This window comes from Euprymna scolopes, chromosome 10, assembly GCF_053919585.1.
Source record: "Euprymna scolopes isolate OS-2025 chromosome 10, ASM5391958v1, whole genome shotgun sequence".
In the NCBI taxonomy this organism is placed as follows: domain Eukaryota; kingdom Metazoa; phylum Mollusca; class Cephalopoda; order Sepiida; family Sepiolidae; genus Euprymna; species Euprymna scolopes.
Genome location: NC_136491.1, coordinates 29841586 through 29869485, shown reverse-complemented (window position 1 = coordinate 29869485; position 27900 = coordinate 29841586). Strand labels below are relative to the sequence as shown.

Here is a 27900-nt window from a genome sequence, read left to right as displayed (position 1 = left end):
TGTTGTTTTTCTTGCATATTATTAAATGAGGACTCATTTTGAATTAAAATCCAGTTAGTATTGTGCATGTAAACTTGAAAAAAAAAATGCTTGAAATGTGTCAAGGTTATCTGAATAAGCGAAATCAAAGCAAGATGTCGGCCAAATTTGACCTAATGTCGTGTAATTTCGCTTATTCACATAAAACCATTTTTAATGCCTGTACTCGTTTTTTTTTTTTTTTTTTTTTCTTGCACATTCTGATTTTTAACACTTACTGAAAATCTAACTCCCCCAAAAGGGCACTCTGGATTGTCCTAATTTCACACAGTAGTATCCAAGAACAGAAGTGAAGAGATGGTACATTGTATTAGAACAGGTACTACGCTTTGCACCAAAAGAACAAGGCAGATGGTGATTAATAAGGGTTAAAGATTGAAACGTAATAATGTTCGTTTTTTTTTAAGATATATAAAAAAATGAAGGCGCTTCTACACTATTGTGACAAAATTTCGGAAATCGTAAAACTAAATTTCACATGAAAACAATGGTATCTACGTCTTCCTCGTATTTTTAAGATGATTATATCCAAAAATTACGAAAATCGATAAGGTAGAAAATTATTTATTAAAGAAAATAAAAAATAGATTTGATGAAAACGATTGTAAAACACAGGAGAGTTGAAAAGGGAGGTAATTTTTTTGTTTTGATTTGATTTAAGATTGCGGTAAATTTGTACAAAATTAAAGTTGTTTTTTTAATATTCGGGTAATTTCGACTGCATAATTTGGAAACTAACATTGTAATTTATTAGGATTGACAAAAAAATTAGTTGAAACCATTGTTTTTTTTTTTTTTTTATCTGAAAACTCTATTTACCGACTACAAAATTTCGTCCCAATTCTGTAAAAGCGCTAAAATGAAATCATTATTTTGGCCAAACCAACCTAATATATAAGGTAAACATTTGTCAATTTTTGTTGTTGGAGCGGACAGATTTTTATTGTAAAACCCAAGAAATCAATTTTTATTGAAGAAAAAAAAAAGAGAGATTTTTTTTTGTTTACATAGGCATCACCACTTATCAAGGCCAAGAGGCCCCTCGAGGATAAGGGTTAAAGAGTGTACATTAGAAATTGGACAATATAGTAATCGTTAGTAATGGAAATTCGGTAAATTTGTTAACAAGTGGAACGGCTCATCAAGAACTTGTTTACGTTAGACTTGAAGACAACCATGTTGTACCTATTTACTATGCCTCCCCACGGGACAGAGTTAGACACCAGGGTCGTTTTTTTACGTGGAGAAAAGGTACAAAAATAAAAAAAAAATTTTCTCAGTCGTGAAGGATTGATCCTCCACCGAAAGAGAACAAGAAATGGAAGTGCAGCATCTGAAGGACAGATACTACACTTTGATCTTGACCAAAAAGGCCATTTTGCTAGTATGCAATAAATTAATATTATCATAGCCAATAAGAATTACTTTTGTACCTATTTGAATATTCGTTTATTGCGAGCTGGTTTACGAACAATATGGCGTCATATTCGTTTTCCATGAAGACGACTCTAGGCCGCCATCTTGTTTGCAAAACAGCTCGGAAGAAAACGCTTATTTGAGATTGAAAAAAGACTAAAATCTACTTAAAAACATACAAATAAATAAATAAATAAATAAAAATAAGCCAGGTAGGTACAAAAATTACTTTTCTTATCTATGGTATCATTTATTTATTGTATATTTTATTTTTTCACACAGTCGTTTGTTGGCTTCTCTGCTAAATCCCCGTGATGACGTCATAAAGAATAAACAATAATTTTTGTCAACTTTTCCAAAATTAAATTAAAGCTAATTCTATTACGTCATCCATTTTAAAGTAAATACTCTCGTTTAAAAATAAAATTATATATTTAATAATGATTGCAGAACCCAGCGGGGTGCCGAGTTAAAAAAAAAAAAAAAAAAAAAAAATCAGACGAAGAAAGAAAGAAAGAAAAAAATAATCTTTTATTTTTTTCTCCTTTGATCCAAATCTGATCGACGTCGGAACATTTTTAAAAATGGCGCTGATGTTGCTTTTTCTTTGTCAATACTTTGATTGTAAGTTCAACTTCACTATTTGTTTAGCCATATTTTTGCGTATTTTTTTTTAAAACTTCAATCAGGATAACCTGTTCTTAATTTGGTCAATATGGCCTGGTTGTTCCACAGAAGACTTATCTGAAAAGGGTGCTTATTCCGAAAGCCGTTCTTAACATGATGAAGTTAAGGGTAATACTCCTAAAAAGCAACTCTTCGGTGGAACAACCAGGCCACACTGACTTAATTTTTACTATTTTTATGATTTGCAAATGGGGTATTCTTTTTGTTTATTTTCTTAATCATAAAGTCATTTTATTTCATTGTTTGTTTTTTTGGTCGACCTAGACGAGAGGATCCAAAATGGCCGACCAGGACTGAGATATGACACGTGCCGTTGTTTCCTTAATAAATTATTTCAGTTAGGAAGAAATATCTCATGTATTAATAAATGTTAAATAATAATGAAACCTTACCAAAACAAAACGAAGTAAAAAAAAAAAAAAAAATATCTGACAATTCATCGGCTCTAGCTGAAACAATTTATTAAGGAAACAACGGCTCGAGCTTATACTAATAAATAGCAACTTACACACAAATAAATGTTAAATAATAATGAAACCTTACCAAAACAAAACGAAGTAAAAAAAAAAAAAAAATATCTGACAATTCATCGGCTCTAACTGAAATAATCTATTAAGGAAACAACGGCACGTGTCATATCTCAGTCCTGGTCGGCCATTTTGGATCCTCTCGTCTAGGTCGACCGTTTTTTTTTTATATATAGATTTGGAAATTATAAAAAAAAAAATGGTGCAAGTCCATAGCTACACCCCAATGAAAATACATTTTTTTTTTTTTTTTTTTTACTATTTTGGAAATAAATAAAAAGATGAAATATGATATTGATTTTTAACACTTCATGACCTAAATTATGATGTAGATGACCAAAAAAATATTTCTTGATAATTTTAGATGGTAGCATAGTGAATGTAAGCAATGGACGGTTGCAATTTGGAGGCACCTACCCAGATACTGAACTAATACGTACAAGACGTGCTTGAATCAATCCCCACTTTATTTATGCCGTTGTATTAATTTATTTACGACTGAACGAATTAGTTCAATCAGGCCATAAAGGGTTAACAAAGAAAATGGTGCTAGTGCACTTACTGATCCGCGCTATTTTTTTTTAAATCGTATTTCTAAGTTTAATTAAAGTTTTATATGTTTGTTTTTTTGGGGTTTGTATTACTGTACACATAGATTCGAAAAAGTTGTTTAAAAATATATATATAACAAATAAATGTTACCAAAGGCAACATAAATTACTTTTCTACCAAACTGGATATAATTTTCGTGTTTTTATTCAATTTAACATGTTTATTCAGCTCGAAAAGCATACAGTGTTTACCGATGTATTGGAAAATTCAAAATGGCAGCCGACTCTCTCTTTAACACGGTAAGTTCATGAAAAGGTGTTATAAATAATAAACTAGACAAAATACTATTTAAAAAACCACCGAATATATGTCAAGTTATGTGACGGTAACATATATTGAGCGAATTTCTAACAGTATTTTGTCTAGTTTATTATTTATTACACCTTTTTCCGAACTTACCGTGTTAAAGAGAGAGTCGGCTGCCATTTTGAATTTTCCAATACATCGGTAAACACTGTATGCTTTTCGAGCTGAATAAACATGTTAAATTGAATAAAAACACGAAAAATATATCCAGTTTGGTAGAAAAGTAACTTATCTTGCCTTTGATAACATTTATTTGTTATATATTTGTTTTTTGTTTTTTTTTGACAACTATTTCGAATCTATGTGTACAGTAATACAAACCCCATTTATTTGTTATATATTTGTTTTTTTTGACAACTATTTGGAATCTATGTGTACAGTAATACAAACCCTACGTATCCGTTATGAAAATTTCACTTAGTTTGATCGAGTAGAACGATTTATGATACCGATCAAAAGGTAGCTATGTTTCGATTTTTAAGTAGAAAAGCTATGATTTAATATGGGGAGGAGGGGGGGGGGGCGTCGGCGCTTCAGACCGAGTTATCTCCCCATGGCGTGTTTTAAAAATCTATACGTGGCTACCTTGAGCACGCCGTCATAAAACGTTTCTTTCTGCTGTAAAAAAAAAAAAAAAATACTCGATCAAATTAAGTGAAATTTTTTTTTTTGAGGACTTCAGTTCATAATGGATACGTACGATATTCCCTTTTTTTTTTTTTTTTTAAATGTCTTCATTAAACTGTACAAGTACCCGGCAACTATTATGAATGTTTTGGGGTTAAATTTAATTTAGTATTATGTAGTAATACGAAAAGAGAAACAACGTTTTAGTACATTTTTCGTCTCGAGCGACAAAAAACATAGCACTATGAGACAAATAACCTACTTCCGGTTCTAGCAATCTTCTATTTTGTTTAAAATTTCGGTACTCATGCAGAGAGTGATCCGTGCTGAAATAACGTTATTATTTTAAAGCCATTCTTAACATGGAGAAGGGATGGTGTTTTGTACCTATTCTGTACTTTAACTTTACAATTGAATAAAAAAAACATATCATAAAACTTTAATTAAACTTGGAAATACTATTTTAAAAAAATAGTGCGGATCACTCTCTGCATTAACACCAAAATTTCAATTATTATATTTACACATTTCAAACGTGTTTTCTACAGATTACATGCATAATACTTAATAGATTTTAACTCGAACTTGTTTCCGATTTAATATTTACGAAGAAACAAACAAACGTAAAACCATTTTTATCGCCTACACACTTTTATTTATTGTATCTTAACATTTACCCAAAGAACTTTTATCAAACCTTAATTCTCTACCAATCTGTATAGTTTTACAATTCTGACACTTTTTGGTAAATTGTTATTTCAAATTTTATGTCATTATTTTCACTTAGTCGAATTCAACATGAAAAAATGGCGATGGATTTTTTTTTTTTCAACCAGGCCAAAAAGAGTTTACAAAGAAAATATTCATTGTACGTTCCCGTGACAGAAATTATCGGTGCGAGTGCAGAGAGTGATCCGCGCTATTTTTTTTTTATATTGTATTTCCAAGTATAATTAAAGTTTTATGATATATTTTTTATTCAATTGTAAGGTTGAAGTATAGAATAGGTACAAAACACCCTCCCCATGTTAAGAATGGCTTTTAAAATAATAACGTTATTATTTACGTCCGGATCACTCTCTGCACTAATACCAAATTATCTTATGCAAGTAATCACCTGATTTGATCAAAGAGTTTTATTTAAAAAAACAAAACAAATAAAATTTTATGGCTGCTTGATGATGTCTCGACGCCATTTTGCAGGACAAGAGAAGGTAAATGTGGCCTGATTGTCCTACTGAAGACTTACCTGCAAACAGTTGCTTTTTAGGAGTACCCCCCCCCCAACCTCCTATGTTAAGAACGGCTTTCGGAATAAACACCCCCAACCTCCGCATGTTAAGATATATTAAGTAGCCGCTACTTTTACGCTTAAAATATGAAAAAAAAAAAAAAAAAAGAAAAAGAAGGTATCCTAATCCATCTGGAAACCACTACCGGATTTAGATATAAGGTACCACTAACCCTTTCTCCATATTGTTTCCGTAATTATTAGTCATGAGTAATTTAGGAAGTAAGGTACCGGACCGCCAGAAAGGAACCAAGATAAATAAAAGGTGTGTTCTTTGAGATGGCATTTAGGCAAATCGAAGATTCGTATATAGAAAGAATGAGAGACTTCAGTTAGGCGAGTATTTTTCGTGAGAGTTTGGCAAAGGTGGATGATCATATATTGGAGCTCAAACGCACACTTGCCATGAAAATAATGATAGAGCAGAGACAGGCTAGCAACATCTCTTCTGTAGGAAAGAGGTTGCAGGGAAGAGAAAATGGTATTTCCTACTAGGCTATGAAATCTGTTTTGAACTCTGTCAAGGCAGGATAAGCTGCTTCTAGCAGCTCCTGCCCAGATATGGCAACAGTACTCCATCCGAGGACGTACTTGGCTCTTCTACAGGTAAAGAATTGCATCATCAGTGAGATATCTACTGGAGCAGTAGAACGATCCAATCATTTTTCCAGCGACATTGGCAACGGATTTGATGTACATATTCCATTTCAGATCAGGAGTAAAGGTCAAACCTAGAATCTTTTCATGTCCGCCTATAGACCTCTGTTCCGTTTGCCTGCTTTCCAACTGACTACAATGTGGTCGTCTTCAAGTCCAACATAAACTTAAGTAATCCAATTTACCAAATTTCTACTACTTAATATTACTACGGTATTATTAACCCTTATTCTCAAATGCCCCTCGGGCCTTGATAAGAGGTGACCGCCTTTGTTTTAAAAAGAAAAAAAGAATTGATTATATGGTGTCATAAATTGAATAAAAAAAAAAATCCTTAATGCTGCAATATTTTAAGTTATAAATTTATATTTTTTACTAGAATATCTTTTAACAACTAGTCCTTTACGTTTCCATGTTAAGCCTAACCATATTACCTTTCATGCTCACATTTTTCTTTTGTAATCCATGATTTTTCCAGGCTTCTAGTATATTCATTTGTTCTTTGTTTAATTTCAGTCTTATTTTTCTCTTGCCCCCATAGACAGAACATACATATATGTAATAACAATGCACGGCACTCGTCTGCTTTCAAGAAAGTCCCCAATTATCTCTTTCATTCTCTGTTTCACTTGTTACTTCTCTTTTCGCGAGAGCAGTGAATTGGTAGCAACAGTAGTCACTGAAATGACGTGGTTGTTATGGAAACCAGTCATAAAAAACGTCGCTCACCTCCTTACGGTTTCTTTCTTTTTTTTTTTTACACAGTGATCACCACTTATCAAGGCCCGGAAGCCACTCAGGGATAAGGGTTATTGCAAGTACAGTACGTAAGTTCATTAGGAATTTGTTAACATTGGACTTGAAGACATCCAAGTTGTAGTCCGGTGGGAAGCAGGCAGACGGAACAGAGTTCCATAGGCGTGCAGTTCTAAAAGCAGTTTTGTTCATGGAATCCACGTTTTGATTTAGGCACAGATATAGAGTGGGGGAAATTTTTCACAGTGGATTCAGCTAGACGGGTGTTTTTCGTGAAAGATTGGCGAGGGGGGACCAGAGATTGGAGTTCAGACGAGCACCTGCCATGGAAATAACGATAAAACAAGGATAGGCTCGCAACGTCTCTTCTGTGGGAGAGAGGTTGCAGGGTAGAGAAAAGGGCATCCCCCACTAAGCCACGAAGTCTATTTTGTACTCTGTCAAGGCAGGATAGGCTGTTTTTGGCCGCTCCTGCCCAGATATGGCAACAGTATTCCATCTTTTTTTCGATTTTGAACACCAGTAAATTTGTTTTACTTAACGAAAATTGAAAATCTTTTTTTCACAATATAACTGAGAAAGTGATCTATAAACTGTAATAATTGTTTGAAATTTGGTCGAAAAATGAGTGAGCGGTGAAGCTTTAAAGCAGTTCTAAATGACTAAAACTACCACTTAACCATATATTCAAACACGGTAGTGCTTGAATCATACCAAACGCGTCATAAGATCGTCTATGAAATATTAAAATCCATTTTGAATGAAAGATATAAAATGACTGTTTACGGTTGTGTCTTCAAGGAGAACGTGCCAGACGCGAGACGGCTAATTCTGTTTCATTCTACAATATTTGGAGAAGATTTCAAATTTGTAGCTTTCTTGGCAAACCTTCGCGTTTGTAAACACTGGCAGGACCATTATTCTTGTACTCGAGCCAAGTGACATCAAAGAAAATGTAAACTGAAACTCTAAGACGAATAAGGTATTCCTAATGATTAACAGAGATTAATCTTTCCTTGGCATTTCAATTGGGAAGGCCAAGTATTCTACTGTTTCACTTCGTAGTTTAACCTGTCCTCGATCAGTGAAAGAGAAATCCTTTTAGGTTGAGGTGATTTTTTTTAATACTTGTTCCAATCGAGAGAATTGCTATTTTGGAAGCTGGATTTTCCCTCATTAAAATTGACCTTGTGTCTATATTGATCCTCATGGAGAGGCAAGTTAAATAACAAAGTTAAGTCTTTGCTGGGAAACAGTTTGAAGATAGCCATACGTTGTTGGACTACAACATTCAGAAAGAATATTATCTCCATTTCGTATTGCGTTTGTGTGAATAAAAACGAATAAGAAAAAATAACTTTACTACTACTACTACTAATAATAATAATAATAAAATAATAATAATAATAATCTATACATTAATACGATAGTGTATGTGTTATTTTCTGTGTCACGCTTACATCCGGGTCGTTTAATTGTTATATACTTCCATTTCTTGTAATAAATAATTTTACTAAGAATTCATAAGTTTTGGTTTCAATTTCAATTATAGCTGATGGCACTTAAGTCATCTATTTTTTTTTTATAAATAATTTTATCAAGAATTCTTCATAAGTTTTGGTTTCGGTTTTGGTTTCGGCTTCGATTATGCCTGAAGGAACTCAACTTATATATATATTTCAGCCCGGCGTTGCCCGGGTGTTTGGATGTGTCTGCTGAGCAAAAAAAAAAAAAAAGTGGTAGTAGGAAGGCAGGCTCGAACCCGTACCACGAAGGAGGAAAAGAACGAGGAAACAAACCTGACGTCTATGCTGTTACGACCACCGCCAAAGTTGCATTTTATAAAAGTAAGGCTAGACAATCTAAAAGAGAGGATGACTTTCAAAAATATCGGCGAAAAAACGCCCCCCCCCCTCTGTAGAAATGTTCTCAGTTTAAGGTAAAGATATTAATGTTTTTAACCAATTTTTCGATATTTGTCGTCTGAAAGGTCGAACTTTAAAAAGATACTGATCTTTGTAAAATCCGTCGCCTCTGTCGAAAGTTTTAGGCAGACATGCAAAAATATATACATACATACATACATTTATATATTGGTAACTAAAAATTTTCGACCCAAACCAATTAAAAACCTTGCCCTATCTCTGAATACCCTTTAAGTCAAATTTCAAATATTTAGACCAGAAATTGTCTTAGTAATTTGGTAGAGACCGCAGAGGTCAATTTTTTTTTTTTTTAACTTTGACCCCTATTATGACCCCTTAACATTTATTGTTTTGGACTCAAATCAAGTTATTAAGTTAGATCCATGTCCAAGGAACCTATATCTAAAATTTCAAGTGTTTAGACCCAAAATTGTCGGAGGAGTTTGGTAGAGTTCTCAAAGGTCAAATCATTGAACTTTGACCCCTTAACAGCAAAATTTCTGGCCGAAAACCGATCCAAAAGATTTTCCCAAATCTCAGTACCCTGTATATCAAATTTCGAGTCTGTAGACTTAAAATTTAGAGTTATTGCGTAGGGAAATGTACACAGATACACATACATACAGACAGATACACAGACACGTTCACTTATATATATATATATATATATATATATATATATATATATATAGGCTTTATTTTATGTTATTTATTATTTACTAGCGCGGGGGTAGGGGCTTGCTCAGTCGTGAAATACACTTAAATATATTTTAATTTATTATGAGAGCCAATTCTTGGGTTTATTTTTCTATACACATAGATTCGAAAAAAGTTGTCGAAAAACAAATATATGACAAATAAATGTTATCAAAGGCAAGATAAGTTACTTTTCTACCTAACTGGATAAGTTTTTAGTGTTTTATTTAATGTAAAATGTTTATTCGGTTTGAAAATCATACAGTGTTTATCGATATATTTAAAAAAGACAGATGGCGGCGATGTCTCTGTTGAATACGTTAAGTTTGGGAAAATGAGTTCAAACTAAAAATTTATACAAAATATTGTTAGAAACTCGCTCAATATATGTCTGCATATGTCACGGTAACATATATTCAGTGGGTTTCTAACAGTATTTTGTATAATTTTTCTGTTTGAGCTCATTTTCCCAAATTTAACGTATTCAACAGAGACTTGGCCACCATTTGTCTTTTTCAAATATATTGATAAACACTATGATTTTCAAGCCGGGTAAGTATGTTACATTGAATAAAAACACAAAAAATATATCCAGTTAGGTAGAAAAGTAACTTATCTTGCCTTTGATAACATTTATTTGTTATATATTTGTTTTTTGACAACTTTTTCGAATCTATGTGTATAGTAAAACAAACCCCAATTCTCTATTGAATATTATATTGTACCTAATATATACTACTGATTTCAAAAGTTAAAAAAATGACTCGAGTACCATCAGCTAGAATCGAAATTGAAACATTTAGCACTCCAGCCGTGTATCTTACTAATGAAAATATCGAAAGATGGATATGAAAGATTTAATATTAAACGACTTAAAGAAATGAATTGAATTTGGGCATGCGCAGAAAGAAGTAAAAAATATGTCGGCAAGTTGAAATGAACATTTTGCATTTCAACTTGCCGAAATATTTCTGTACGCGTTATTCATCCATCCAAACAAAGATTTCACTCATTATAAACCATCCTTGGTGTATGATTACTATTTCCTGCTAATTTTAGTGTTATATGACCAGTAGTTTAAGAGTTAATCGGTTAAATATTTTCACACAGACACACACATACATAATTTTTATTTATGTAGACTAGACACCCCTGTGACATGTTGAGTCAATATTTATGTTTATTATTAAATATTTAGGAAAACCGTTTGGAATTTCAAAATATTGGTGAAACTTTGTTTGCCTCCCCTCCCCCCCTATATATTTCTCTTTCTCCTCTCACTTTTCACTCTTTCGCTTTTGTCAGTTCCCCCTCTCTCTTTTCCCTTGTCTTCACCCACCCTCACCCTTTCCCCCTCGTTATTGCTCTTCGCCTCGTTCCCTATCTCTTCCCCCACCTCTCTTCTCCCTCCTCTCTAGCTATTTCCCCTTTTCCTATTAGTATTTCCCCCTCTTTTCTCCCTCTATCTCCTTTTCCCCCCTCTTTCTGCCCTCTTTCCCATCTCCTCTTTCTCCCCTTTATCTCCTCTTTCTCCCTTCTATCTCGATCCTGGATATGACCTTAAACTATATCAGATGGTGAGGCCCCAGCTTGCGGGCTCTGAAGAGTGTGGAGCCACCCTTTAATTGCCATTGCTCCCAGGTCCACTCTGACCCGGAGTAGTAGTATCTGTTAGGGTCCCAACTATGGGTTAAATAGAAACTGACTTGCAAAAAACAAATATATTCTATTTAAAAAAATTTCTTCAAAATCACCTGATTCGGCATTAAATAACGTGAAAAGGATTGATATGCCGTAAAACAACCAACCAACCCTTCTATTTCCTCTTCCCCCCTCTATCTTTTTTCTTTTCTTCTTAATTTTCTTTTTCCAGGTTCATAGATGATCATTTTTATTAATGCATTTATCATGAACTTCAACATGGTGTTCATTTTTTTAAGATCATTAAAAACGAACTTTTTAGTTAATTGAACGTGCTTTCAGTTTACAAAATGAATATTATGCTCTCGCATTCATACTTTATTTAACTATTCTTTGTATATGAGCACGAGAGATTCCAATATATATACAAGAAATATATTTATTCCAAAGACTGCATTTTCATTGCTACCATATTTCAACAGAAAAAAAAATGCGTTTTCATATTTCAAAAAAATAATAAATATGCGTTTTCATATTTCAACGACTTATATAAAAAATGAAGTGTTGTTTAAATGCAAGCATATTATAGGATTTTTTTTTTTTTTTTTTTTTTTTTTTGCTGAAAAAATATATTTATTTTTTGTGATAAACTTTGTCGAAATATTTCAAAAACCATTCAATTTTCTTTATCTTTTATCCAATTTCACGAATAGATTGGAGGTTCTTAAGGTGTGTAAACCTTTAACAGCGCAAAGTATTTTGTACGTTCTTAAAAAGAAACATTTTTTTTTTCTTTTTCACGTCTAACAGTCTTGTTGTTGCCCGTTCATCGCACATTCCTATTTCTGTATTCATAAAAATCGACAGCGAAATTATTTTCTCAAAGTATTCAAAAAATTTTTGTCCCTAATAATAATGACGAATAAAAATATTTGAGAGATAATTTAGATTTATTTTAAAAATCATTCAGAGTTACTCTTTTTATGGAAATCGCTTCAGACAAGGCTGAAGCCACTTGATGTAAGGAGCTAAAAAAAAAAAGTACTTAAATGTTAAAATCTAGCCAATGATAAGTATTGTCGAGAGATTCCGACCCAGAAAATAGACATTTTTTCACCTTTTATCTATATTAAATTCTATTCTGCTTTTTCTCAGAAACTACTGGGCCGATATGACTAAAATCTTGTATGGACCTTTGTTATAAAGTGCAGAGAATTAAGTATTATGGTATTCATTTGCTGCACAGATAAGGATTAATAGGCATTAACGACAATAACACATCTACGCTCACTTTTTCTTGGAAACTACTAACCAGGCAGAAATTTTGTATATGGACCTTTATTATGATAGAGTGCAGCAAACTAGGTATTATGATATCTGTTCAATGTAGAGTTAGGGATTAATAAGGATTAGTATTTTAATGCAAAAATGAGCACATGTTTCACTATATTCAATCATTAATCAGACATGATGGAGCATGATGGAGTATTGCTATCAGATCTGGGCAGGAGCTGCTAGAAAGATCTTATCCTGCCTTGACAGAGTTCAAAATAGACTTTGTAACCTAGTGGAGGATGCCCTTTTCTCTTCCCTACAACCTCTTTCTTACAGAAGAGACGTTGCGAGCCTGTCTCTGTTTTATCGTTATTTTCATGGCAAGTGCTCGTCTGAGCTCCAATCTATGGTCCCCCCCACACCCTCGCCAAACATTCACGAGCAACACTCATCTAAACGCTATCAATAATTTCCCCTACTCTTTATCTGTGCCTAAACGTAGATTCCTTGAACAAAGCTTCTTTCTAAGAACTGCACATCTCTGAAACTCTCTTCCGTTTATCTGTTTTCTAACTGACTACAATATGGCCGTCTTCAAGTCCAATGTAAACAAGTTCTTAGTGAGCCGTTCCTCTTAAATAATCCGATTTACCAAATTTACACTTTTAACGATTACTAGATTATCCTTGTGACCAATGTACACTCCTTAAACCTTATCCTCGAAGTGGCCTCTGGGCCTTGATAAGTGGTGACTCCCTTGTAAAAAAGAAATAAATAAATAAATAAAATAATAATCTCGCATAAAGCACTCATTTTAAGTAAACGGGATGTAACTTTTCCCCGTTTTAATGGGTTTAAAACGTCTTAATTCCATCTATAATATTTTAATCAAAATCAAAGTCTCAGAATGTTGAAATCTTTTATCTTGTTGCAAAAGCGGTCACAAAGTTTCTCATTTTTAACTCTTCGTAGAAAAAACAAAAAAGCAAGCAACAAGAAATAAGCAGAAATAAGCCGTTTTATCCAAGAATCTCGGTTCTTTGTTCAAGAGATTTACAGTCATGGATACATCCAAAGATTCTAATTCCATTTTTTTTTTTTTTTTAATTCATTATTTTTTCTTCAAAGACAACGTTAAACCTATCTGACTATGAGCACTGACCTCAATCGGGACGAGTAATACCAATATAACCACCTCCATTTTTGTACGGTGGAGTCAGATCAGATGCTGTCTACTACTACTACTACTACTACTACCACTACTACCACTACTACTACTACTACTACTACCACTATTATTAATTTTTCAGTAAGCAAAAGAAAAAAAAAGTGCTTTCACGCTATTCTTTTATTTATTATTCTTGGAAACTATTGTTTGTTAAAGGCATTTTGTTCCCACCTCCGACTCCGGCGACATTTTCTGTATTTATTTTGATGCTAACAGATTTTGAATGGCAGTGGAGTAGAACCAGATTATCGTTGTCATGGAAACGCAGGTACGGTGAGCGATGAAGCGTAGTCGCTCGCTATGATATACAAAAAATAAGTGTGATGCTGATTGCTGGGGAAGATACCTATACAGTGACACTCAAACATGACGTATCAATAACAGTTTTATAGACAACTCGAAGGACACCCGTTCCAGTCGACCACTTGTTTGTTCTGAATAAAATACTTTTTATAAACACTGTTTTAACTAAAAACAACCTAAGATTGTTTCTCAAAGTTTGCCTATTTTTATAACAACATTATATCAACAAAAAATTAAATACAAACAAATTGTGATTGTTTGTCAAAGTTTGCCTTCAACGCTGCGTTTTCCATTTGCATGATTCATGTTTTGGATCAACCGGATCACGTGACTCTTCTGGCGGCCATGTTGTAAGCCCTAACGGTATTTTTGGGGATTACCCAGAAATGTTTGGCACCACTTTTATGCCTGTAACATTTAAATGAACTTGTTTTTTAGCGAGTTATATATGATGTTTATTATATACATTTTTTATCGTATACTAGCAAGCCACCAAGCGTTGCTCGGCGGTAAAATACTCATATAAATATTATATTTTAATTAATGCAGAATACTTATTGATCATAAACAGAAATACCGTGGGTTATTACACGTAACGTTAAATTCGTTTAATAAAAATGCATCTGCTACTAGTCTCTCGCTCCTAGACAAGGTTCAAAAGTTCGGGACAAGATCAAAGTGTAGTATCTGTTCTTCAGATGCTGCACTTCAATTTCTTGTTCTCTGTCAGTGGAGGAGAAATCCTTCACGACTGAGACAATTTTTATTTTTGTTCCTTTTCTCCACGTTAAAAAACGACCCTGGTGTCTAACTCTGTCCCGTGGGGAGGCATTGTAAATAGGAACTTGATAGTTCCTGAACTGTCAGCTAACGATGTGAGATTTCTCTCACAAGGTTTTTGCCCTCGGGAGAATGGAAAAAAATTAAGCAGAAATTACAAGCTCACCTTAAAACTTCAACATAAATTTTATTAAAGTAAATAAGGTCCAAGTTGCAAGATGCGTCATCTTCAGCTATCTGCCACAGGGAGACATATGCAAAAGAGTAGACTTTGATGGTATGGTCACAATGAAACAACCGATGAGAGTTATTGGGTTAGTAAATGTAGAATAGTTGAGGTAGCAGGTCCAGGTCAGCAGAAAAGGCCAAGGAAAACATGGGAAGAAGGGTATAAAAATAGTCCTGAGGGGTAGGACAAAAATCTGGTTAGAGACAGATTAGTTTGGAAGTCAACTTCTTAAAGCTGTCCAACGCATGTCAACATGTAAAAAAAGACGTTAAAGTCATTTTGTTTATTGCCATGAAGGGAATAATAGTTTGTCTTTGATAAAGGCTGGGTAGAATTCCCGCTGATGAAGTAATGCACAGGTTGAAAATGTAGAGGTGACTTCCAAGATGAATGCTGCTAGCTGGGCAGACAAATGACAGGTCAAACAGTAGACCTTACTTTCGTCTTGACATACATTAAATTGAAGCACTAGCGTGCAAATATAAATTCGTCCTACTTAAGGGCATTGGTAATTGTAATGATAAAGTTCCGCTCCACATTTGGGCATTTGAAACGTCTCGAAGCAGCAAAGTATTTTCGCTGCCTCGATTCGAGTGAGAAACCACGAGTCCAACGCTACGTCTTCTCAGATTCTGGTCTGAAAAGGGAATTTGGCACCGAGAACATTTTCGGCAGTTAGTTATAACGTACAATTTGATTGGTTAAAATAAATCCGTGGGCGGAGAAACTGTCCAATAAAAAGCTTGCTTATTTCTGCAGAATTTCTTACAGTTTCAGCTTCTGTCCCATCGACGAAATGTTGCATCCCTTTGTCTGTTTTACAAGTACTTTAACGGTGAATGCTCTGACGAACTGCAAGCATTTGTATCCCCTCGACGTGAATAATCCCAACAAACCTGACAAGCAGCTAAATCCCACCCCTTCACAGTAGAGATCCCTAGATGTAAGAAAACCTTCTATTCTAATAGTTTCTTCTCCAGAGCTGCTAGACTTTCGAACTCCCTTCCAGGTTACTGCTTTTCCAACTGTACTGACATGCAGAAGTTCAAATGTAATGTGAACAGACATCTTGCTGCTCAACTCCCTACATAGTACCCCTGTAGCTTATGTCCCTGATAGTAGCCCTCTACATCAAAGTGGCAATGTGCCTTGTTTGGGGTGAAAATGTAATAAAAAAATAAATAAAAAATCAAGTAAAAAAAAAATACTCTAGTTGAGATCGATAGCGAGTCAAGTAAGATAACCAATACGCCAGCTTGACACGACTTTTAAAGTGTTTTCATACCAACTCATACTTTACATAAGTAAACTGTCGTATTTCACGACAGCATATGTGCAGTCGTGAAACAGTTGGAAAGTGAAAAAGATCCAGTGACCTCCCACGTAGCAGTGAGTTTATAAAATAGTAATTTCATAAGTTCTGGACATTTGATTGCGTTTTTGATTTCTCCAACAAGATCTAGAAAGGAACTTTTTTCATGTAGTTATTAGAGGCTCTGTGCACTCGTGCATAAAATTACCGACCTCAAAGAACACGGATTTCTCTTCTCTCTCTCTGTCCACTGACCCCCCCCCCATCCCCAGGCTGCAACTATCCAACTGAAGACTTCCACTAACAGCCCGGGAACACTTCACGTTTTCTGCTTTCAGACAATAGAACACTCCAGAGCTTTCTGTTCCTTTTCCTTTTCTTTCGCCTCGGACACGGTCCTTAATACGAAGTAAACCTTTTTGTTGTCTATAATATAAATCTCACCTATCTGTTTAAATGTATGTGTGTATGTGGAGCCGAACATCATGGTCTGTGGTGCTAGACTGGGAGTAGTTGATTCATTTGTGTACCTTGGTAGTTCTCTGTCGAGGGATGACTGTCTCAACACTGAAATCCACAGGCATCTGTAGCTTTTGGAAGGTTGGAGAAGAGAGTGTGGTCTGATCATGGCATCACAGACAAGACTAAGATCTGCGTTTACAAGACCTGTGTGCTAACCACACTATTGTATTCATCGGAGACATGGACATTGCATCAAAGGTACATTAAATTGCTTGAACGATTTCACCAAAAATGCTTGAGACGTATCTTAAACATCAAGTGGCAAACACAAGTACCCGATACTGAAGTCCTTGTGAGAGTATGTTGCTCTAGTGTTGAGACCCTTGTAATCAGATCTCACATGCGTTTGGTGGGCCACCTGGTTCGAATGAAAGATTGTAGGCTGACAAATCAAATTTTTTACGGGGAGCTGGAAAATGGCAAGCGCCCTCAGCACAAGCCTAGGAAGAGGTTCCGGGACTCTACAAAGAATAATTTGAAAGTCTTATAAATCGACATTGACACATGGGAAGAACTTACTCTGCAAAGGCCGAAGTGGCGAAAGCTTGTATGTGAAAGTTGTGATGCTCTAGAGAGAAGAAAGCCGGCCCACAGCAATCTGAAGCGAGAGTTTTGCAAAGGTTTCATTGGCGGTCTTAACCATAACACACAGAACTAGAAATACGACATTTGTGAACCAGTGCTTTTGTCAAAAGCTGGCTACGTCAACCACCTTAAGTCACACAAAACTCCTGTTCAGGACAACTTTGCACCTATTAGTCCGAACCAAACGATCTGTTTAACATGCAGCAAAGTTTGCAAGTCAACTGCTGGTCTGAAAAGACATGTGATTGTTCATAGGAATACCTTTCAACTTCCAGAGGAAGCCAACTCAGGAGAAATTGCTCAATTTTTATGTCACATCTGCTTCAAGATATGCAAATCTGCGGCAGGAATGCAGAGTCATCTGAGATGGCATGGACGACAAGATTGGGAGAACTCAGTGTGACGGCGATCATCTGGAAAGATGCCACAACCATCATGTATGTATGTTAATGTCTGCCTAAAACTTTTGACAGAGGCGACGGACTTTCACGAGATCGGTATCGTTTTGAAGCACAGCCCTTTGGACGACGAATATCGAAAAATTGGCAAAAAACATTAATTCCTTCACCCTCAACTGGGCACTTTTCTACAAGGAGGGGTCGCTTTTTTCACCGATATTTTCAAAGTCATCCCCTCTATGCGATTGACTAGCCTTAATTTAAATCTCCGCCACTTCCGGTTTGGCGATGGACGCAACGGTAAAGACGTCACATTTTTTTGTTCACATTCTTTTTTGCTTTACGGTATGGGTTCGGGCCTGCCTGCCTACTACCACTTTTTTGTTCAGCACACACACCCAAACACCTGGGCAACGCCGGGCACCTAGGCTAGTTTTTGTCATAAAAAAGAGGTGTTGTTTAAATTATTATCTGCCTTTTGTATTCATTAATCTTTTATTAGGGGGTTTTGTGCACTCACGCATAAAACTACTTACAAGTTTATTATTTGTGAAGCTGACACATTTTCGAACGACATGGTTACTTTAGTGTGAGATTGTATTGATTGTATGCGTGAGTAGCTGGTGGCAGTGAAGTGCATGTCTTTCGGATATGTCTGTCTGATTCCACATCTCGTTAAGTATGTCTTATTGATTTCTACTTTCAACCGTTCATTTAGAGACTTGTTTAGAAACGTACCCCATGTTACTTTTCTGAATTTTGTTTCCGATGAGGATTCATAATTTGTATCATTTGGATTATTTGGGCTACTCTCCTCATCTTGTGCGTTATTTTCATAACGTTTCGGCCGTTGTAACTTCCGACCTTCTTCAGGTGTATCTTGCCGAACTCGGGGAATATTTATGTCGAATTTCGAACTCTGGAAGTAAAATAGAAAATATCTCCGTTATCATGGCTGCCATATTTGAAATTGCAAATCAGATAAAATAAATAAATCCCTAGTTATTTCAGGGCACATACCTTTTGACGAAATTTTTATTTATTATCAAAAGGGTAAATATGTTGTTTTGCGTATTCTTTATTTGCATGCCAAACTAAACCTTGAAAAATACCTAACAAACATCAGTTCCATCCATAGCTCCTGGAGGGGCATAGGCCATCTACAACTTTTGTAGATGTTTTTGTAGTGAGGTGTTCTTTTTATAGGCTGAGAGTGCTGGCCCCACGCCCAACCTTCCCAGAAGGTACATACAACGCCTCGCCTTCCCAAATGGTCACCCATCTGGTACTGGCCAGGCTTAACGTTACTTAACTTTGGTGATCTGATGAGAACCAGTGTGTCAACGTGATTGTGCCGTACCAACAAACATCGGTGCAACCATGAGTATATATTTAAAATAATCAAAAAAAGATTAATTATTTACTAGCAGGACCTGTGGAAATTCCACTGCTGCATCTTTCAAACCTTGTGTCTAATTTTCACCTCATGGGAAGGCAAGTAAATGGGAACTATAACAATAGGAGACTGCACGATTTCCAAAGACCCTCTCTTTTGCCATCTTGGATCAGAAGGAGGCCAAACCAGCTGCGGAAGAGGGGAAGCTGAAAAAGGATAGTTTTAACAGAGTAATGGAGACCTCTTTATTTATTTATTTTTTTATTTATTTATTTTTGTTATTTATTTATTTAGTTTTTATTTATTTATTTTTGTAATATATTTATTTATTTATTTTTATTTTATTTATTTATTTATTTTTTTAATTAATTTATTTTTTTAATTTATTTATTATTTATTTTTTTTTAATTTATTTATCTAATTTTTATTTATTTATTTTTGCTTCCCCACTTGAAATGTCTTCCAAAATGAGGATTGTTTTTCGCGAGGGCAGAGTTAGACACAAAGTCGGTTTTTATTATGATAAAAAAATTCAGCTCACACAAAAGAGGCATGCTGGAGTGTGGACAATGATAAAAATTGGGTCAGTCTAGAAGGATTTCTCCTTCATTTATAGATAGAAACTATAGAGATATTAATCAAAACTAGCAGGACCTGTGGAAATTCCACAGCGGTATCTTTCATATGTAATATATTGTTACTGGGCATTCTGTGGACGTTCAGCATGAATGGAGACCCCATGATATTATTGTAGCCCTATTGTTAAACTGTAAAAGTATTCATCTAAATAATCTGGTTAATGTAGTGTCAGAATATATCTGGTTATTACGGTTTATCTCCAATATCCTTATAGAAGTCTGTGACATATACCACTGAATTGACGTCGGCGCGAACGGAAACCTCACAATATCATAATGCCATTTTTAGACAGAGCATATACTACTCTTGGATTCTAGTCAGAAGACCAAGAAGATATATTTTTGTTTCACGTATGGCCCAAAAACGATATCATTTTTTTTTTCCTTTTTCCATTGCATCTTCGGTGATCGGGAGATCCTATTTATTGAAAAGGAGGATAGGTGATAACATACAACGAACATTAAATTAGCATATCTATATATTAACGTAATGTTCGTAGTATGTTATCAGTAGGGCTATGACAACAGCATATTCTTTTCCTTGTTTTGATTCTCAAGTATATATCCATCGATATCTTATATGTTTTTATGTAGAGTGATGTGGTTCTCGGTTGATTGGTTGTGTCTAACTGTGTCGGATACACACTCGAGAGTCAAAGCACTGAAAAGAATATGCTGTTGTCATAGCCCTAGTTATTACCTTCTGTCCTTCTTTTTAATAAATAGGATCTCCCGATCAAATAATATCTGATCCGGAAACCGTGACACACGTACGTACATACGTTAACGGTACTATGGCATTAGTATATAGAGACTATTAGAGCAAGATGAATGCTTAACTTTTGCTCTGGGAAATGCCGAGTAGCTCTGCTAGGCATTTATTAAAAGAAGTTTAAATTTTGGAATCTGGATAGAATTTTAAATGGAGCATGTTATTTTATCCACGCGAAGGGGTAGCTTGCTCTCATTATATTAACTAACACGTAAGATTAGAACAATAGTCCAAATCACCCAAATAATGCATAAATTTGGGTTGATTGATTTTTGTTTAAAGTCCAACACATGCTTGACGGTATAATCCGTTGACACATTAGTTTTTATTAGATCACCAAAGTTAAGCAACGTTGAGCCTGGTCACTACTAGAGGTGTCTCAAAATCCATCTAGTGATTCCTGCTTTATGAAACATAACAAATAAATGCTGATTGTGTTGAAATCCTTAATCAATAAACAATAATCGATATAATCAATATGAGGTTTTGAAAATGATATGACATTGATCGTCTACATGAGGAGTTGACATTACCTTACGTTCTCGATTCAGTGGCATTCTATCATATTGATTTGTAACGTGTTATTGCGAAAACGACATTTTTCATGTGATTGACGTGCAGTATTTTAATGTGAAAAATCAAAGATCATGATCCTGCCATTTTCCACAATTTCAACATATAATTAATTTAGTTATCTTATTCATTAGATATCTCTTTGTCATATTGATTAAGGCTTTACTTTAAACCATATCTTGTTTCTAAAGTTTTAAATCTTGATTTTCCTGTACCATGATAACCCAGAAATTAAACTGCCGTTGCTATTTGTAGTTAGGCTTATGGTCATTTAGTGTGATTGTAAGAGTTATGAACTACTGCCATTACTAACCAACATAGCGTTACTCTTAAGTGGAGAGGTATATTTGTAGTAGAACAAGTGAAGCCTGCATAGTCCCTCGTGAGTGCACAATGAACAAGGCATAAAAAATGACTAAGTTCAGCATTTGCCACTCCCCCTCCCCATTTAACCCCAAAACTATCCAGGGGACATCAAATCCTGGTGAAGATGAACAAAAGGTGCAGTTTTAGTCCTTAACATATGTAAATTTAAGTTCAGCACCATGCAAAACTGCTAAATAGGCATACACAATTTTGGACAAATATAGTAAAAGATTCCCCAAAATGAAGTGTTTTTATTAGCCATTAAAGAGCCCCTTGGGCACACCCAAGAGTTATCACGAAGTATAGACAAACAAAATTATATAGAAATCAGTTAGTTACAACTTTTCAGAAAGTTTTATAAAAATCCAAGGCATCAATTTTTTTTGTTAAATAACCACAAAAGTGTCAATTTTAGCCATTTTAACCCGAAAGGCACCCTTAGGAGGGCAACTGGAGTTTTCCCGGAAAATCGTTCTGTTACTTTTTTACTCATATCATGTTTAATGTTTGTGCAAAATTGCAAAAAAATTCCAAGGCTTAGTTATTGAGAAAAGTGAGGACAGACGAATGGACAAGGGTGAATTTACAGGTCCACCCTCTTTTTGTCGGGGGGGGGGGGGGGCAAAAATGACCCAAAAAAGGATGGCAAAATAAAAAAATAAAAAAATAAATAAACAAGTCTTTCATATAGAACAGAAAATTATCGAATTGCGTATTAAATTTAATTGCCTCAAATAAAATCGATCAGTATCATTCCAGTCAGATGAGCTTTGGGTTATAAAGAATTCCAGTTAAGGAATCAGTTAAATATCTCTTTTTCACATTAAGATAAAGTAAAACTAAATTTAATATTAGTTACATTTGTTTTTTATTTATTTATTTGCGGACTATTATCCTCATCTTAGTTGTTGTTTCATGACGTTTCGGCCAACCATTCCTCTGGCCTTCGTCAGGTTGTTAACCGTGATGGGATACAGTTCTAGGTGAGCATTGTCTGAAGATAGCAGTTTCACTCCTATCCAAAGCCGGCCAGAGGCTTACTTGGCCAAAACGTGGTGAGATGACAACAACTATGGAAGGCAGTAATTGCTGAAGATACAGTTAAGACTCGGCATTCTTATCCCGTCACGGTTAACCCCCTCACAAAGGCCATAGGAATAGTTGTCCGAAACGTTGTGAAATAACTATAAAAGATGAGGATAATAGTCCGCAAATAAATAAAATAGTCAAATTACTCATCTCCAAAGAATTCGAATAATTAAATAATGTAGTTACATTTTTTTTTTTTTTTTTTTTTTTTTTAAGTTGGTTATCGTCACTTTTACTTCACCAAACACGGGTATTTTAGATGTTTTTCTTTTTGTCGATTGGTCATGAATATAATAAATAAGCAAGGCCTCCCTCCTCTAACAAATTCTAATAAAATGAGCAATTTGAAATATTGCCCCCCCCCCTGATTTGTGTTGACAACAGGAAACAATGAAAATGGCTGATAAAGAACGAAACTTCTTTCTTAGAACTGCATGCCAGTGGAACTCTCTGCCGCTTGCCTGTTTCCTACCTGACTACAACTTGGACGTGTTCAAGTCCAACATAAACAAACTTCTGACAAACCGCCCCCTTAAGTAAGACACTCTATCAAGACCCCCAATACTAATGATTACTACAATACTATCTAATTGATTACTGTACACGCAATAACCCTTATCCCTGAGTTGCCTTTGGGCCTTGATAAGTGGTGACCCCCATGTAAAAAAAAATAAATAAATAAAAAACATGTCGGTTCTTAAGGCGTAGATTGTTTGCTGAAAAAAAAAGAAGGAAAACACTAATTACAGTTTTATTGTTTTCTAATATGTTACAAGCAAGTTTAACTTGAGATGGTAAATCGACTTTATTTTAGTACTAGCATGGGTGCCCGGCGTTGCCCGTGTGTTTGGAGGTGTATGTTGAGCAAAAAAAAAAAAAAAAAGTGGTAGTTGGAAGGTAGGCTCGAATCTATACTGCGAAGGAGGAAAAGAACGTGAAAAAAAAAACGTGACGTCTTTGCTGTTATGACCACCGCCAAACCGGAAGTGACGTAGGTTTAAATTAAGGCTAAACAATCGAAACTTTCGAAAATAGCGAGGGGGGGGGGAGCGACCTCTCCCTGTAGAAAAGTGCCCAGTGCCCAGTTGAGGGTGAAGACATTAATGTTTTTAGCATATTTTTTTATTTATCATCTGAAGGGTCGAGCTTCAAAACGATACTGATCTTGTGAAAATCCGTCGCTCTGTCGAAAGTTTTAGACAGACATGCAAACATACATACATAGATTTATATATTTGTAGCTCAAATTTTCGACCCAAACTGATTAAAAAGCTTGCCCTATCTCTGAATACCCTTTATGTAAAATTTCAAATGTTTAGACCAGAAATTGTCTTTAATAATTTAGTAGAGACCGCAGAGGTCAAATTATTTTATTAACATTGACCCCTATTATGACCCCTTAACATTTATTGTTTTGGGCTCAAATCAAGTTATTAAGTTATGTCCAAGAAACCTATATCTAAAATGTGCATTGTTTATATCCAAAATTGTCGGAGGAGTTTGCTAGAGTTCTCAGAAGGCAACTCGTTGAAGTTTGACCCCTTAACAGTCAAATTTCTGGCCGAAAATAGATTACAAAATTTTTCCAAATCTCAGTACCCTGTACATCAAATTTCGAGTCTGTAGACTGAAAATTGACAGTTATTGTCTAGGGAAATGTACACAGCCAGACACTTTCACAGGTATATAGATATTCTAACGTGGGTACCCGTCGTTGCCTGTGTGTTTGTAGGTGTGTGCAAAAAAAAAAAAAAAGTGGTAGTAGGCAGGAAGGCTCGAACCTGTGATACAAAGGAGGAAAAGAAAGTGAAAGAAAAGCTGAGAGTTTACCGTTACACCATGACGCGAGCGGAAGTCTAAGCATTCAAATTTAACAATGTCAATCAAGGAGGAAAAGAAGGTGGAAAATAAGTTAAGAATCATGCAGGCACAGAAATGAACGTCTGGCTGAAAGCCAGTTAAGCTTTCCGCTTTCTGCCGTATTTGTTCCCCCCCCAAAAGGATTTGTTATTCACGATGTTGGGGAAAAACCAGTGTCCAAATGAATAGCAATTGTCTGATATAAAGGGTTTCCCCCACATTGATCAAAGCTAATTGCCTTCTGACATCCCGGTTAGGAAGACCAGGCACAGCTGTTTGCTTCAATCAGTTTCGCTTTATTTATTTATTTTTATCTATTTTTTTTTTTTTTTACTCATGTTCACCCCTTACAAAGCATATCGCCGCTTGGAGGTTAGAGGCTACTATTTGGGGCCATGTTTAGGGAAGATTAACAAGATATTTGTTTATATTACATTTAAACTTCTGCATATCAATACAGCTAGGGAAGTAGGCAGCAGGAAGGGAATTCCAAAGTCTAGCTGTTCAAGAGAAGAAACTGTTTGAATAGAAAGCTCTCTGGCACTAAGGGATAACAACAGTGAAGGGGTGAGATCTTATTGTTAAGCGGGTTTGTCGGGGATATGTGCATCGAGGTGGGAGTTACAAGTGAAACGAGTTCATCAGAACACGTTCCATTGAAATACTTGTAAAACAGGCACAGTGATGCTTTTATATGACAAAGACAAACTCTGGAAAGGACGGGACCATTTTCGAATCAGATATTACAATCCGGAAAGTATAAGGAAAGTTCCCTAAAATAGTAATCAACACAAGAAGCCTTTTTTTTTTTTTTTTTACACAGGCATCACCACATTATCAAGGCCAAGAGACCACTCAAGGATAAGGGTTAAAGAGTGTACAGTAGAAATTGGACAGTATAGTAATAATTAGTAATGAAAATTCAATAAATTTGTTAACTTATATATATATATATATATATATATATATATATATAATTTGAGGTTGTTATTTTCCAGAGTTAAATTAACCAGTGAAGTGTAATGAGGTTAATAAAACAGTGCTCAATACCGAAGCAGAGTAAGTTATACTTTTTATTGGTTTCTACATAAGCAGTAATGTTTGCTACACAGTCCTGAGCATGTTTCGGCCAGTTAGTTTTTAGTAATAAGCTTATACGAAAGCAGAGTTTGCAATCTTGTGGTTGCAAACTTTGCATTCGTATAAGCTCTATCGCCTGAAGAGGCATCTTGTTACTAAAAACTAACTGGCCGAAACATGCTCATGACTGTGTAGCAGCACATTATTGCTAATGTAAAAACAAATAAAAAGTGTGTGTGTGCGCGCATGTATATAAGTTAGGTATGTATACATCATCATCATTACTTACATTTCTTTTTTATTAACATGCAAGTTGAGGAGCATAATCCACATTAATGGGCTCTATCATGAGAACGAACTGCAGATATGAGCTTTCATGCTATGCAATATCTATACACTTCCCAAAATAGAATATTATAAAATGTAAAAATTAAGAATAAAAATAGCAATTTGTGTGTTATGGACGGACTGCAAAATGACATAATAATCTTCATTTTATCCTGGACAACGCTGGGTTTTCCTGCTATCAGATATAAAAATATCAATAATGTTGTATTATTCATTATTATATTCTGCTAACGTTTTTGTCTAAATTTCTTATCTTTATTTGGATGCTTATTTTCTATTTGGAGAAAATTTTCTTTGTTGAAATTTGAACAATAACCACTAAACATGCATTTCTTTGTGATCTCTCGACTTGAATCCCCTTTTTTTTTTTTTTTTTTTAAATAACTATGATTTCTTAAAAATATTTGGAGAGAATATAATAAAAGCTGTTCTAATATTTTTTTTATTTTTTTAAATAACTATGATTTCTTATAAATATTTGGAGAGATATGGTAAAAGCCGTTCTAATCTTTTTTTTTTTTAATAACTATGATTTTTTAAAAATATGTGAAGAGAATATGGTAAAAGCCGTTCTAATCTTTTTTTTTTTTTAATAACTATGATTTCTTAAAAATATTTGGAGAGAATATGGTAAAAGCCGTTCTAATCTTTTTTTTTTAATAACTATGATTTCTTAAAAATATTTGGAGAGAATATGGTAAAAGCCGTTCTAATATTTTAAAAATTTTTTTAAAATAACTATTTCTTAAAAATATTTGGAGAGAATATGGTAAAAGCCGTTCTAAACTTTTTTTTTTTTTTTTTAATTTTTTTAAATAACTATGATTTCTCAAAAATATTTGGAGAGAATATGGTAAAAGCCGTTCTAATCTTTTTGTTTATGCATATAATGAATAACAATGTTATGTCAATGTGAATGTCAATATTGAAACATTCATTCGTAATTTGATTATAGGCTTTATTCTTGAAAGCAACAAGATGACAATATAATGATCACATTTCTTTCATGGAGGTTTTATAATTCATTCTAATACATCGACCCACAGAAAATTTCCTTTTCTTCTTGTCCATTTTTTTTTTTTTTTTTTTTTCAAGTTCTTAGCTTTCTCCTCCCCTAGGTTTGATCTATTTCTTTTGTTTTACGGCATATCAACCCTTTTAATATTACATAATGCTGAAACACAACATGCATTATAAGCAGAGCTGTGACAACAGCATATTCTTTTTATTGTTTTGACTCTTGAGTATATATCCGTTGACATCTTATACTTTTATATAGACTGATGTGGTTCTCGGTTGATTAACTCTCTGTGTTGGATATATACCCAAGTCAAAGGAATGAAAATAATATGCGGTTGTCATAGCTCTAATTATAAGCAATTTATTGTATACCTCTGATTGAATACAAGTTGCTAGTTTTTTGGGTTTTTTACCTATAGCTGAGGGCCAGGATTGCAGTGTTCTTAATAGAATCGGTGTGTAGATAACCCGACAGTAAATCCGATAAGATTAAATATGGAAAAGCTGATTTCATCATTCATGGTGGTATCGATTAAGCCAATGGTTCACCGCTCCATTATCATTTGGAAGGAATCAGTCTGACTTGCAAGAATGCTAAAAATGGAAGTCAGAGTATTTAATCTCCAAAGAATCAACAGTCAATCTAAAAATTGATGGAATATTTTAAGGTGTTTGCATTGAATATTTTGGAATCCTATGAGTAGGTATCTGAATTTTTGGAATCGTAAGTGTCAACGCCTAAACTTTTGGGACCCTAGGTATCAACACTTGACCTTTTGGAGTCCTAGGTATCAACGCTTGATCTTTTGAAATCCTATGTGTTGATGCTCGAGCTTTTAGGATCCTAGGCATCGACACTTCACCTTTTGGAATCCTAGGCATCGACGCTTGACCTTTTGGGATCCTAGGCATCGACGCTTGACCTTTTGGGATCCTAGGCATCGAC

The 27900-nt window shown here is 34.7% G+C and overlaps 1 protein-coding gene across 2 annotated transcripts in view; it reads left to right on the top strand.

Moving 5' to 3' along the window:
* Positions 1-27900, top strand: part of LOC145285899 (uncharacterized) — a 422865-nt gene that overhangs the window by 230254 nt on the left and 164711 nt on the right. The window contains exon 1 of one of the 2 annotated variants that reach the window (XM_080134366.1): positions 1983-2079. The exons of the other annotated variant lie outside the window; for it this stretch is intronic. Coding sequence (XP_079990492.1) covers positions 2040-2079 — 40 coding nt within the window. The 5' untranslated portion in view covers positions 1983-2039. Of the gene's footprint in view, positions 1-1982; positions 2080-27900 lie in introns of those variants that run through there. 2 annotated transcript variants of the gene reach the window in all.